This window comes from Homalodisca vitripennis, chromosome 2 (genome assembly GCF_021130785.1).
Source record: "Homalodisca vitripennis isolate AUS2020 chromosome 2, UT_GWSS_2.1, whole genome shotgun sequence".
In the NCBI taxonomy this organism is placed as follows: Eukaryota; Metazoa; Arthropoda; class Insecta; order Hemiptera; family Cicadellidae; genus Homalodisca; species Homalodisca vitripennis.
Window position 1 is genome coordinate 221,102,717 of NC_060208.1, and position 14,436 is coordinate 221,117,152.

Sequence of the window (14,436 nt, forward strand, 5' to 3'; positions counted from 1 at the left end):
GTAGGTTTTTGGTTGACTTTTTCTAGTTTTTTTCTGGTGTTTGATGTACATCAGAAAATGTACTCATTTTAAAAGTTAAAAGTTATGCTTTACAAGGCAACACAGCATTACATTACCAACTATATCAATTGAGACATAACCTCAATAATACTAATGGAGGGAATTAGTTGTTTAGCAGGTGATTGTCAAACAGCTGATGGCAGTGGTGCCAAGTGTTGAGTGTTAAAAGGTACTCTCAGTCAGTGACTCAGGTACCTTTTTACACTGTAACAGAAATTTATCAAACCAGAAAGAGTATTTAGAAAGCTTGTTTTAGGGGTCCCTTTTTTACACTCAAATGTAGATAGACCTTCCAAACATATGAAAACCTCACTTAACTCAAAACTGACAAAAAAGTGACTTAGGTCCCTTTTAACAATCAGCGATTCAACTATACTTCCGGGGGGGGGGGGCGACTCCCCCAGCCCCTCCATAAGTACGCCCTTAGTGTTTTTTTGAACTTTATAAGACATCAGATGAACCATTTTACATTTACATGTAACATTTATTAACTAGCTAAAATGATTAACTTATGAGCACATTCTATTATTTTTTAACCCAGGGATATGCCATTGCATAAATCATTGATCTCTCATTTTTTTATAAATAATATATAGAGCATTAAAACATGCAATAATATAAACACCTTTTAGTTAGTTTCTTGTTAATATTTAAAAAAAGTTTTAATATTAGTTAATTTTTTATATCAAATTAATTTTGTGTTCATCTGTATCATCATTACATTCTTAGTTTTAATTCACAACCTAATTTGAAATCTAGGAATTATTTAAAAGTCTAAATTTATTTCTATCCCGACAATTTAGAAAATTGTTCAAACAGAACTATTCCTTTTCAATAACTTGCTGTCGAAATTTTCTTTAGCCACAATGAGTGTTAAGAAGTCAGTAAGACTACAAGCAAGAAGGTTGTACAAGAATTTTAAGAGCTACCACTTGTGTTTCCTGCCACCTCATCCTCCTTCATTTTACTGGGCTAGTAAATAGACCTAAAATTGGGCATTGCCCAAATATTTTTTTTGTGCCCCTTTAAATCAGTGCTTTGCCACCAACAATCCAACTCTTATTAAGCTGTCAGATACAGTATATAATAATCTAAAAAGATTTGTTTAGTTTTATTTCTCCAAATTCCACTGTTTTTCTGACATATATTGTTGATAAAATATGCCTGTAACTGTCCACAAGTGCAAATGTTTTGAATTTTTAACTAGCAACAACAACATTAATATTTTCGGCTAATCTTATCTAGATGATCTGATAACGTCTTCCACGCGAAAGCAAAGTATGGGAGCTCAAAATTCTTATCAGTTATGATATACAAGAAACAATGAGGGGTTTTGTGTTTATTATTACAGCTTTTAATTCAATGATATTGCTGTTTTTTCTTAATTCGGTTATAAGTGAAACACGATCTCCACGTGTATGTAAGTGTATAATGTATTTTCTCTGTTTTCAGAATAATAAATACTGATAATACAGAATATAAATACTCAATATATTTAGCAGATTATTGCTTATTCATAAAATATCATCATAATTATAACATGTTGTAAATACTTTGTTACAAAATCCATTATAAAATTGTATATGCCAATATTATATACGATTGTTTTTCCATTTACTTATCAATTAAGAAATCAGTGACCTAAATAATCAGTTAGTGATTGTTTGATCAACATTTGGAACTGAGTTCATATTTTTAACAATAGGCCCTACAGTTTTTTTAAAACAAAAAATATTGTACTGGAATATTTGTGGTTGTGGTATGTTATCAACCGATAAAATTGAGACCATTTGATTTCATTACTGTGCTGTTAGAAACATATAAGATTTCTTTGCTTGAAGTTTGTTTTTGACGATGGCAGGATTGTGAAAGATCTTTCTGAACAGCAAATACAATACAATACAATCACAGTGGTAACACTACGTTTCGAGATCTGTAATCTGATATCTTTGTCAGGTAAATGCGTAAACTAATGGATATATTATTACATTAATACATTATTACAATCTAGGTTAAAGTAAACCAAACATACAAGAGCGTTATGACACGCTAAGTCAGGAACAACAGATATTTTGTGTGTCTATTCCATGCACACACTAAAACATGCACTTAATAAGAACTAAACACTAATTATTAAAACTGAACTACAGAATACAGGTACACAAGAGATCTGCACTCACCGGCCAACCAAATAGAACTGTAGTACATTGTAGAATGTCCGGAAAATCCTGTATTCGTTACATGTAAGATTTAAGCTATCGACAGTAGACTGTATCTCACTAACAGCTAAGGCTATTTCAAGGCATATCTGTCATATGGCACTCAATTATTATATTGGCAAAATGTATAGGCCTATACCATGAACAGGCTGAACAAAAATTAACTATACAAGGTAAATTAAATACAGTAAGTAAGGTCCTGATACGTCTGGATATATTCCAAACGGATTGAGATATCAATGTACAACCTACACCATACTTATTGAATTACTTTTTTTAAAGATTTTTTGACGGTAAAACACTTTTTACCCCTCTTTTCAAAGGGAGATAGAATGTGGCAAATTTAAAATTTAAAATTGCAACCGTTACCTTGTAACATGTCATATTAAAGGTCTATTAAATAGTAACACAATAACACTATGAAAACACTTCTACGTCGTTTATTATTAATATTATTATTAAACGTCGTTAAGTTATGGGCAATTAATGAAAAAAAGTTTTGGTAAGAGGTGTCTTTTTCTAGGTGGCATTACAGTGTAAGGGATTATTTGTCCATAACAAGATATGGGTTGCAGTTTGAAAGTTTTATTTTACCCCCCTTTGAAAAGAGAGGTAAAATATTTTTACTATAAAAAATCTAAAAAAAGTAATTTGATAAGTATGGTGAAGGTTGTACATTGATATATCAGTCCGCTTGGAATACATCCAGGCGTATCAGGACTTAATTTACACTCTTAGATGTAAGGGGTAGTTTGCTCCTAACTTTTGCTAGGATAGTCGTAGAGATGTTTTTTTTTCATATCATTGTGTTTCTTTTGAATGTACATTCGAAATGAAATGTCACAAGATAGGGGTTGCAATTTGAAAATATAAAGTAACCCCTTTCTACCACCTTTATAAAAGGGGGGCGGAATATTTTTACTCTCTAAAAAGTCGAAAAATGTATTTTAATAGGTATGATGAAGATTTTCCATCGATATCTCAAGCAGTTTGGAATATATACAGGCGTATCAGGACTTAGTTTACACCCTAAATATAAAATAAACTAAGTATATAAATAAGTAACCAATATGTAAAAATATGTGACGTAAATAATACTGTGAAAGAAACAGGATTTTTCCGGACATTTGCCATCGTTCAGTGAAACAAGAAAACAGTAACACTACGTTTCGAGATCTGCAATCTGATCTCTTCTTCAGGTAAAGAACTAACCTAATACATAATTACAAACTAAGTTAAAATAAACAAATCTTACTAAAGCGTTGTGGCACGCCTAAGTCATGAATCACAACCTACATGTTGTTGTCAACTTCACTAACACTAAAGACATGCACTTAATACAAAACTATACAAAACACTAATCATTAAAAGTAAACTACGGAAACAGGTCACAATGCGTCTTCACTCGTCTACTGACCACCTACGACTGACCAGAGGGACTTTTACTTTTAATGATTAGTGTTTTGTATAGTTTTGTATTAAGTGCATGTCTTTAGTGTTAGTGAAGTTGACAACAACATGTAGGTTGTGATTCCTGACTTAGGCGTGCCACAACGCTTTAGTAAGATTTGTTTATTTTAACTTAGTTTGTAATTATGTATTAGGTTAGTTCTTTACCTGAAGAAGAGATCAGATTGCAGATCTCGAAACGTAGTGTTACTGTTTTCTTGTTTCACTGAACGATGGCAAATGTCCGGAAAAATCCTGTTTCCTTCACAATCCTTCCATCGTCAAAAATAACCTTTAAACAAAGAATAATACTGTGTTGAACATATGACAAATTTCATATGCAAAAAGTTGCAGGTAGGTACGGTATAAGTTTAAAATTTAAAGTATTTAATAATTTATAGTGAGCGATGAGGATCCAACCACACAGCCCGTGTTCACATCACTGCAGGAGGTCTTGGATCTTTTGGAATCAGAAAAGGTGAGGACAAATATACATTATATTGTAATGTTTCTAATAGACTTTTAAAGTCTGTTTTAAATGATTTCCCTCTGTTCATTCACACATATTTGCATATTTGTGTACATAAATTGATTATACAGGGTCTTAAAAAGTTCGGGAACTGAATACTATTTTTTATCTATCGTAGACAAATCAACGAAACTACACATAACTACTACACCTTTAAATCTACTTTTTAAAGGAAATTCAATTGTTTCCACCATACTGGGAATGGAAATGAAAATAATATTTAATTTGATGTTGAAATGTACATAATTAGAAATAGTCCTTTGGTTAGGTACATACATAATATGCTTATTTACAAGGTACAATACAAGTAACGAGATGACAATGTTATCTATATTTGTAGGTGGTTACTCCTGAAATTTTGATCTGTTATCGGTTATGTTTTGTTTTGTTTAGTTTCTTATTTGTTTTATGTATTTGTATAGGTATATTATTATAGTGTTATAATTTTGTGTAATATAATATTGTAATTGGTACTACATAAGAATCCGCAAGTGCAGTATAAAATTAAAGATAAAGTTAAACGTTTTGTTTTTTATTATGTATATATATATATATATATATATATATATATATATATATATATATATATATATATATATATATACGAGTATACATAAAGGGCTATGTTTTATATATAATGTATATATATAATGTATATATATATATATACACATAAAACATAGCCCTCATTCGCTTACTCTCTCATCACTAATTCTCCAACTACCCGATACCATAGAAATGTGAAATAAGGCACATGTAAAATCAAACATAGAGGTTGAAATGGGGTTGTAACCTACAGAGAAGTATATTTTTGTTTTAAAACTCCTCGGTGTTCTTAGAAAATGAAATTTGACGCGAACATGCTGTATGAAGTGAAAAAAAGAAAAACTAAAGAATTGTCATAAAGATCAACCAACTATAGAGATTACACAAAGGTTGTAACCCAAGAAGAATTATATCTTGTTTTCCGACTTTCCATTTTCCTCCCAGATTTTCCATGTAGATCAAACCACCGTAGTGGCTGAAATAGGGTCGGAACCCCTATAAAAATTATATTTTTGTTTTTTTATTCTTCTGATGGCCTAGGTAGGTGAAATTTGATATAAATATGTATCGTGCAATCAACAGAATACCGGTACATACATACATTATAACGGAAATAGATTACTATAGTGGAAATAGTAACTTTATGACTAAAGTATACAGTAGCGTAGCCAGAAATTTCCTTTGGGGGGGGGGGGGGTCCAAAAATTTGGGCCCGAAACCGGGGGATCCGGGGGACGTTTTGTGTGTTATTTGCCAATGAGCTCACTGTTAAAAGGTAAGTACCAAAAATATGGAGCTTTAGTAACTACGCCTTATAGAAAGCTGAAAGATGTAATAGGCAAATTCAACTCTCACAGCAACTCTAATACCACAAATTTTCTTGTATACCTACAGAAACTTTACGAAGTTCGATTCTGGTCGAATAGAAGGCACCAAAGTGATGTTGGATTCACTGGATAAGAAAGAAAAAGAACAAAACAGAGCTTCACTCAAGCGTATAGTTGCCACAACTATATTCTGTGGAGAAAATGAAATACCCCTTCGGGGACATTGGGCCACTGACGGCCGAAAACCCTTTAGAAAAGGAGGGCAATTTTCGAGTGTTCCTCGGGTACAGATCAAACTAACGGTCGGAAACCTTACCTCAATCAGAAAGAAAAAGAATAAAACAGAGCTTCACTCAAGCGTATAATTGACACAACTATATTCTGTGGAGAAAATGAAATACCCCTGCGGGGACATTGGGCCACTGACGGCCGAAAACCCTTTAGAAAAGGAGGGCAATTTTCGAGTATTGCTCGGGTACAGATCAAACTAACGGTCGGAAGATGTACCGGAAAAACTCTACTGATTAGAAGTTCGGCTACTTTGGATTTAGGAGTTCACTGATTGAGGTATTTATGAATGAGTTATAATGACGATTTTTTTTATATCATTACACTGTAGACGAGTATATAATTATCGGAAAAAAAGTTTTTTTAATCACTTTCGGTCGGAAATAAAATACACCTGAAAAATTCTAATGATTAGAACTTCAACTACTTCGGACTTCAGTTATTGAGGTAAACGTGGTATTTTTTATTGAGTTAGGACGACGATTTTTGTTATCATTAAACTGTACTCGACTACCTATATAATTATCGAGAAAAAAACTCACTTTCGGTCGGTAAATACAGAAGAAAAGCTCTCTACAGATTCAAGTTTTAACGATTTTGGATTTCACTGGTTGAGTGGTTGAGGTAAAGTGGTACTTATAATTACGTTAGGACATTGATTTTATGTACCAATTCAACGCCGACTAATAAATATATAATTACCGAGAAAAAAAATCACTTCCGATCGGAATATACTAAGGAAAATGATATGACCTCAGTAAGTGAAATCCAAACTAGTCGGAACTTCTTATCAGTAAAGTTTTTCCGGTATATTATCCAACCGGAAGTGATTTTTTCAACTTTTCTTCGATAATTATATAGGTATTAGTCGGCGTTCAATTGATACCTAAAATCAATGTTCTAACATACTTCTAAGTACCACTTTTATCTGAACTCAACGACTCAACCAGTGAAATCCAAAATCGTCAAAATCTAAATCAATAGAGCTTTTCCTCGGTATTTTCCGACCGGAAGTGATGTTGTTGTTTTGTTTCTCGATAATTATATATGTATTAGTCGACGTTGAATTAATACCTAAAATAAACGTTCTAACATAATTATAAGTACCACTTTTACCTCAACCAGTGAAATCCTAAATCGTCAAAACTTGAATCTGTAGACAGCTTTTCTTCGGTATTTACCGACCGGAAGTGATTTTTTTCTCGATAATTATATAGGTACATTGTGCAGTTTAATGATAACAAAAATCGTCGTCCTAACTCAGTCGAAAACGCCACATTTACCTCAATGACTGAAGTCCAAATTAGTTGAAGTTCTAATCAGTAGAGTTTTTCAAGTGTATTTTTCTGACCGAAAGTGATTTTTTTTTGTTTTTTTTTCGATAATTATATACACGTCTACAGTTTAATGACACCTAAAATCAACGTCGTAAATTAATTCTAAGCAGTAATTTTACGCCCTCAAGACGAATTTGAACGAAGTGGTCGCTAATTTAAACTGTTCGCCGTGTTACGGTTCAGGTTACTTTGCGACGTCACGTGACCGCGCCCTATAGAAATACCGTGATTACACTACACTATCCGAAAGGCCGAGCCCAAAAGTATCGTTTGATACTTTATGATTTATACGAAAGGACAATTATATTTTTAACAACGGTCACTTTAATCAGACGGTAAGTTATTTTCAGAAGTATTTGAAAAGGATATAGCTATGCCGTACCTGTTATTAAATGGGAAATTACGTGTGTATATCCTAGTTGTAACTATACAATGTTCTAAAGGTTAATGTCAACTATTTAGTATATTTTATCGTTTCTATGATTTATATTTTGACCTATACGTTAAGATTACAGTTAGATTATTCGCTGTAATTGGAGTAAAGTATATTTTGTGAAAAATTAAATTGGATGTTTACGTTTTACAAACAAAGCCCCCTAAAACTGCATTTCTTATCATGAATGTTGTGCATTTCATAGCAGTATTTAATTTGATTTGCAGTTCAGAAATTTACTCCCAGTCCAACAGCTGCTTTTCGCTTACTTCAACATCTGTCAATCAAAACGGATCAGCTACCTTCCCAAGCCTATCAGACAACCGTTCATAGTGGTGGAGGGCAACCATAGGACAGGTTAGTGTAATGTTGTAATCTACGTACATTGTTACTTTTACTTACATCAACATCCGTCAATCAAAGCGGATCTGGTAAATATACAAGTCTATCAAATAGCCGTTTATAGGGGTGGCGGGGAACCACAGAACAGGTTAGTGTAATGTTGCTATCTACATAATTACTTTTATTTACATCAAGATCCGTCAATCAAAGCGGATCAGCTATCTTCCCAAGCTCATCAGAAAACCGTTTATAGCGGTGGAGGGCAACCACAGAACAGGTTACTTTTACTTAACGTGTAATGTAGGTTATTAATATCCTTGAATTTTAAATAATTGTAATATCTTCTATTAAAAATAATTGCTTTTTGAAGATATTGTCGAAGTTAATTTCATGTTATTAACCATTATGGAGCAAAATAATGGCAATGCTTGTAACAGGTAAGTGATGTATTTCTAGTGAATTTGCTTGTTGTGTTCAAAAATTTAAACAACAAATCACTTTTCTGAATAATTCTTATTGTTAAGTTTGAAGCATTGAATTGTAATCTGGGACAAAATATTAAGAGAGCACGCAATAACTCTTAATATTTGTGAAATCAAGTCCTTGAGATTCAGTGTATATGCTTATGCATGAGTTAATAGTGTTATTGTTCTTTAGAAATGTATTCCCTACTGGAAGCCTGTTAGTGTTTTCAACTGTTGCAGCCAAGAGAATGCTAGCGATGCGTTTGTCTCGTAGGATCGGAGCTAGTCTCTTCCACAATCCTCCGAGATGTCTGAGTTCTCTGAGAAACTTCTTCCCTACTGGGAGCCTGTATTGGTTTTCAACTGTTGCAGCCAAGAGAATGCTAGCGATGCGTTTGTCTCGTAGGATCGGAGCTAGTCTCTTCCACAATCCTCCGAGATGTCTGAGTTCTCTGAGAAACTTCTTCCCTACTGGGAGCCTGTATTGGTTTTCAACTGTTGCAGCCAAGAGAATGCTAGCGATGCGTTTGTCTCGTAGGATCGGAGCTAGTCTCTTCCACAATCCTCCGAGATGTCTGAGTTCTCTGAGAAACTTCTTCCCTACTGGGAGCCTGTATTGGTTTTCAACTGTTGCAGCCAAGAGAATGCTAGCGATGCGTTTGTCTCGTAGGATCGGAGCTAGTCTCTTCCACAATCCTCCGAGATGTCTGAGTTCTCTGAGAAACTTCTTCCCTACTGGGAGCCTGTATTGGTTTTCAACTGTTGCAGCCAAGAGAATGCTAGCGATGCGTTTGTCTCGTAGGATCGGAGCTAGTCTCTTCCACAATCCTCCGAGATGTCTGAGTTCTCTGAGAAACTTCTTCCCTACTGGGAGTCTGCTCCTAAGAGCCTACTTCAAGCTCTGTGCGTACGCTCTAGCACAAGCCACTAGGAGACTTATCAATATCTTTCCTGTTATTCTCAATGGGTGGGTATACATAATTCTTTAGTGTTAAGCTATTTAACTTATTCAATATCAAACAAATTACAAAACATACGTAACTCCTAAGACGCTGTCATAGACTTAGATCCAAAAAAAACTCGCGACGAAGTAGCTCAAGACAAACTCTTTGGATCGTTTCGACATCAGTCTTTGTCTGCAACTTTCATACATAAAATTGTGCTGAGTGTCCTCCATGATGGGATGAGTAATATGCATACTTCTGAGTTATAGACATACTAATTTTGTGTGTATAAGGAATAAACTATTAGAGCAATAGAAAAAAACGTTTTCTAAAAATTAAACTGAAATTAAATCGTGTAACTATTAATTTCATAAAACACTAAAAGTATTGTTGGCAAGTATCAATATTTAAATGTTAAGAAGGCATATATAAAATATGAACATTTTTTGAATTTACAAAGTTGTTGCAATTAAAGTGTTATTAGGTTTACCTTTAACATCAAATCATAATAATCAGGTACAATTATTAATGAACTTAAAACTGTCAATATAATTATTATTTTCTAGAAAGGTAAAAGCAAACATTATTAAGTCAGACATAATTTCCTTATATCTAATTTTAGTTTTACTAAGACCAATATTAAAATATTATAAACAACTGTATAAAGTTTGTGTTAAAATTTTAAAGTAAAACCTTTCTTAAAACTTGGATTAGCAGGGTTAAGACTCTCACAATTACATTGCGTATGCGTTTTTTCATTCTGAGTAGCAGGGTTAAGACTCTCACAGTTACATTGCCTATGTGCTTTGTTATTCTGAGTAGCAGGGTTTAGACCCTCACAATTACATTGCGCATACGCTTTTTTATTCTGAGTAGCAGAGTTAAGACTCTCACAATTACATTGCCTATGTGCTTTGTTATTCTGAGTAGCAGGGTTTAGACCCTCACAATTACATTGCGCATACGCTTTTTTATTCTTAGTAGCAGAGTTAAGACTCTCACAATTACATTGCCTATGTGCTTTGTTATTCTGAGTAGCAGGGTTTAGACCCTCACAATTACATTGCGCATACGCTTTTTTATTCTTAGTAGCAGAGTTAAGACTCTCACAATTACATTGCCTATGTGCTTTGTTATTCTGAGTAGCAGGGTTTAGACCCTCACAATTACATTGCGCATACGCTTTTTTATTCTTAGTAGCAGAGTTAAGACTCTCACAATTACATTGCCTATGTGCTTTGTTATTCTGAGTAGCAGGGTTTAGACCCTCACAATTACATTGCGCATACGCTTTTTTATTCTTAGTAGCAGAGTTAAGACTCTCACAATTACATTGCCTATGTGCTTTGTTATTCTGAGTAGCAGGGTTTAGACTCTCACAATTACATTGCGTATGCACTTTATCATTCTGAGTAGCAGGGTTTAGACTCTCACAATTACATTGCGTATGCGCTTTATCATTCTGAGTAGCAGGGTTTAGACTCTCACAATTACATTGCGTATGCGCTTTATCATTCTGAGTAGCAGGGTTTAGACTCTCACAATTACATCGCGTATGCGCTTTATCATTCTGAGTAGCAGGGTTTAGACTCTCACAATTACATCGCGTATGCGCTTTATCATTCTGAGTAGCAGGGTTTAGACTCCCACAATTACATTGCGTATACGCTTTGTATTCTGAGTTGCAGGGTTAAGACTCTCATTAATTATTCAATTTAATACTCTTATTTAAATATTATTAAATATTATAGTTAATTGTGTATCAGCTCGCATACGCTTTGTCATTCTGAGTAGCAAGTTTTGGATGGAATAATGATTTTTAAATGGGACTTACAATTAATTACAGTTATTGGCTTGAGCAACAGACATACGCCATAGCGAGGACTTACGGTTCAGACCCTCCTCCTGCGGATCATCCGGTTTATCGATGGCCCAACAATCTTCTCAAACCAGACCTCATATTCTTCATTGAGTTTCCAGACAACCTGCACAAAGAAATCCTCACCACTAGACCTCCCAATGCACACAAAACTTTGTAAGTTAAAGAAGAGTATACTACAGTAGTTTAGTGTAGATTTAGCTGTTAGAAGCAGGTGTGTGATATACAGAGATTGATTTATTTCCCTTTATACACAAAACTTAAAATCGAATTTATAGGTCTTTGAACGACTAATTTAGAATGAAAAGTTAGCTATTTTAAAAATACTTTTCTAAAGAAAATTATTTTATGAACTGAACATGCTTCTTTCAATTGGTTTTGAAATTCGAACAAAATATCCAGAAAGGAAAATGTGTAAAACAAGACTTGAAGTAAAAGAACGAATGATATTTTTCAAATGTATTACATTTTTGAGACTTCGAAAAGATTAGATATCAACTCTTGATACTTGTTTCTGTCCTTATGACACATAAGGTTTGCAAATTTCCAATCATATATAATCAATAAAGTGATTCAACCAAACGAAAGTTTCTTCTTCTCTCAAAAAAGTAACGAATGCTGCAAATCGGTGCAATAATTAAACCGAAGCGGCCTCCACTTGTTATGCAGTTTGAAGCCAAGAAAAAATGAATGTAACAAAATGTATATTTTCACAGAGCAATGAACGCCCTCCTGAAGATGAACATTCCCAACCTCGTTGTCATCAACACGACTCGGGGCCACGACATCGCTCTACAGGAAATGGAGCGACACATCATAGACCGTCTCGGGTTGACCTTCCCCATTAGATGGCTCAACACCACAAGAGGGCCGTCTCGAATTCACCTACGAAATATAAGAGTAAAAAAGGTCTAACATGCTTTCATGTATTGCCCTGTTCAATGCTTATCTACGCCACGTGGTTGGTGATGAAGTTTGATAGCTAAACCTCCTGGTACATTAGGTATTCCACTGGTTAATATATCAGTACACAGAAATATTCTCGAAACACAGCGCTTACTCAAGACAGGCTACTTAGTAATAAAGTGTTGAGGTGGCGAGATAACGGCTTGGTTCTTGAGTGTCATTCAGGAGTGAAGTGGTGGCGAGATTATCAGCTACTTGCTAAAATTACACACACGCAATCTAAAATAATTAATAATACAGTTTTTTTAAAATTGAAACTTATAACATACTATTGGATAAATGGTACAATACGTACCTGTATGTGTATTTGACAAGAAATACTAAGCATTTAATAAAATATATTAAGATTCTCAAAAAAACAAAGTGGTCATTTGACAATAATCAATTCGGAACTATTTTTGGCAATAAATTGACAAATATTCTTTTTCCCTCCCCCCCCCCTGTGAGATAAGTGAATATTTGCCTAATAGACACACGATCGTGATTATTTGTGTATTGCCAAATCTATGAGTATTCTAGTAGTGTGGTCAGTTGATTGTGTAACAATTCAATTAAAAAAAACTTATTTATTTCCAATAAATAAATTACTATTCCATAATATATTAATTTATATTATAATATTTTTAAAATATGATTAAAACATACAATTTTTTTAAATATAGGAAAAATACACACATAGGCAAGCCTGTGCGTGGGTACGAGTCGTTGAAAAAAGATAGTCGATCTAAAACTTCTGACGTTTTAATCATGTATATGACTCAGATATATAGCATACAATAATCAGACACATACGCACTTACATACATGCATGCTTATACATATACATACACATACATATACATAAATACATAAACCTTGTTCCCTGAACAGTAGAGTAAAATAAAGTAAAGTAACGGGCTTAGGTTGGTACAACAGATAAGGGCTTTAGATAAAAAACTTCTATCTGTAATTGGACGCAATAACGTTCTCTGTTGCCTCCTCTTCCCAAATCCGTAAGCCAATTAACCAGCAGCTTCTTATACATCCCAATTTTTATGTTATAAAAATCAGTAAATGGTCTCTGAAATTTTCTAATCAAAATTTGCATTATGTAATGAGAATTCATTAATGCAAAGACTTTTGTTAATCTGTCTGTTACGATATTTACTGAAACCGAACTCCGAGTTCCGTACCTATGGTTAGTTCGTCTAAAAACGAACAGGGTTGTTACAGAAATTAATCATTCGGGTAACAAATATCACACACATGAATTTATTTGAAGCCGTGGTTCTAATGTCTAACAGCTTGAGAATATTTTTCAGTCAGCCTATTGTGGTTTTATCCAACCTGCCTTGGTAATATTTTAAGTAGCAGGATGATTTGCAACGCAGGAAAATGTAGCCTAAATCTGAACCAGCCAATTCTTGACCCATCAATTCTAGTGCACAATTGCTAGGCTCTACACGAGCAATGGGATCAACGTCTTAGGAGGATATAATCGACTTGTCTGGGGGGTGTTTGGGCGGAGTTCGGTGTACCACATGAGTTTAGTAAATGACGTACCTTAGTAAGCGGAGGTTGGTAGTGTTTAAACTGGCAGACGAGGCGTAGTACAATCCACTTTGACCCTGACTCGGTATCAGGTGGATTCACAAATAGCTGCCAGTCAATACATTCTCATGACATCATTTCCAGGCAGTTCCAGGAATGTTCCATTTTTGAATATTATGACCTTTAAATCCCAGAGTCACTTTTGAAAAGTTATAAATAGACAAATATACCTTAAGAATGACAAAACGTATCAGTTTGAAACTTGGTACGGCGTTATCCTCTAGGTGAGAAGCGTTTTAAAATCCAAGAAACAAAGAATGCTGGAAGAGTGCAAAGAAAGCTGAAACTGTTGTAACACAATATCTAACAAAGATTACAGGAGTATCGTATGTTGTGTGTGCCATCATTACGCGCCAGCAGTCAAAATGTCAAAGTTCTTTTTGTCACCAGATGCTCACCACGGATAGCACTTAAAAATCGTATATCTTAATAAAAAAATCAGCCCCCAACATTGAATTTGAATGGTAGACAGCAAAATCTTTAACAAAATCTTGATTCCTCTCCTTGACCAAAATCTTCTTTTTGATTGGCTTACTCGATTGCCGGAGATTTCTTAAAGGTGG

The 14,436-nt window shown here is 34.1% G+C and overlaps 1 protein-coding gene across 1 annotated transcript; it reads left to right on the plus strand.

Annotated features, from left to right (window-relative positions):
- Positions 1–1,296: 1,296 nt before the first annotated feature.
- LOC124355431 lies at positions 1,297–12,694 on the plus strand. The gene is made up of 6 exons (XM_046806570.1): positions 1,297–1,480; positions 4,130–4,206; positions 7,916–8,045; positions 8,735–9,461; positions 11,285–11,473; positions 12,034–12,694. Exons 1-6 carry the CDS (start codon positions 1,384–1,386, stop codon positions 12,230–12,232), a joined length of 1,419 nt encoding a protein of 472 aa, XP_046662526.1. The 5' UTR covers positions 1,297–1,383; the 3' UTR covers positions 12,233–12,694.
- The last annotated feature ends 1,742 nt before the right edge of the window (positions 12,695–14,436 follow it).

What these genes read in the sequence shown, in the direction of transcription:
- LOC124355431 (XM_046806570.1), top strand. Translation starts at nt 1,384, where the DNA reads ATGAGGGGTTTTGTGTTTATTATTACAGCTTTTAATTCAATGATATTG. An exon ending in AACACGATCTCCACGTGTAT is followed by an intron (nt 1,481 to 4,129) that starts GTAAGTGTATAA and finishes AATAATTTATAG; the next exon opens with TGAGCGATGAGGATCCAACC. An exon ending in TTTCCTGTTATTCTCAATGG is followed by an intron (nt 9,462 to 11,284) that starts GTGGGTATACAT and finishes AATTAATTACAG; the next exon opens with TTATTGGCTTGAGCAACAGA.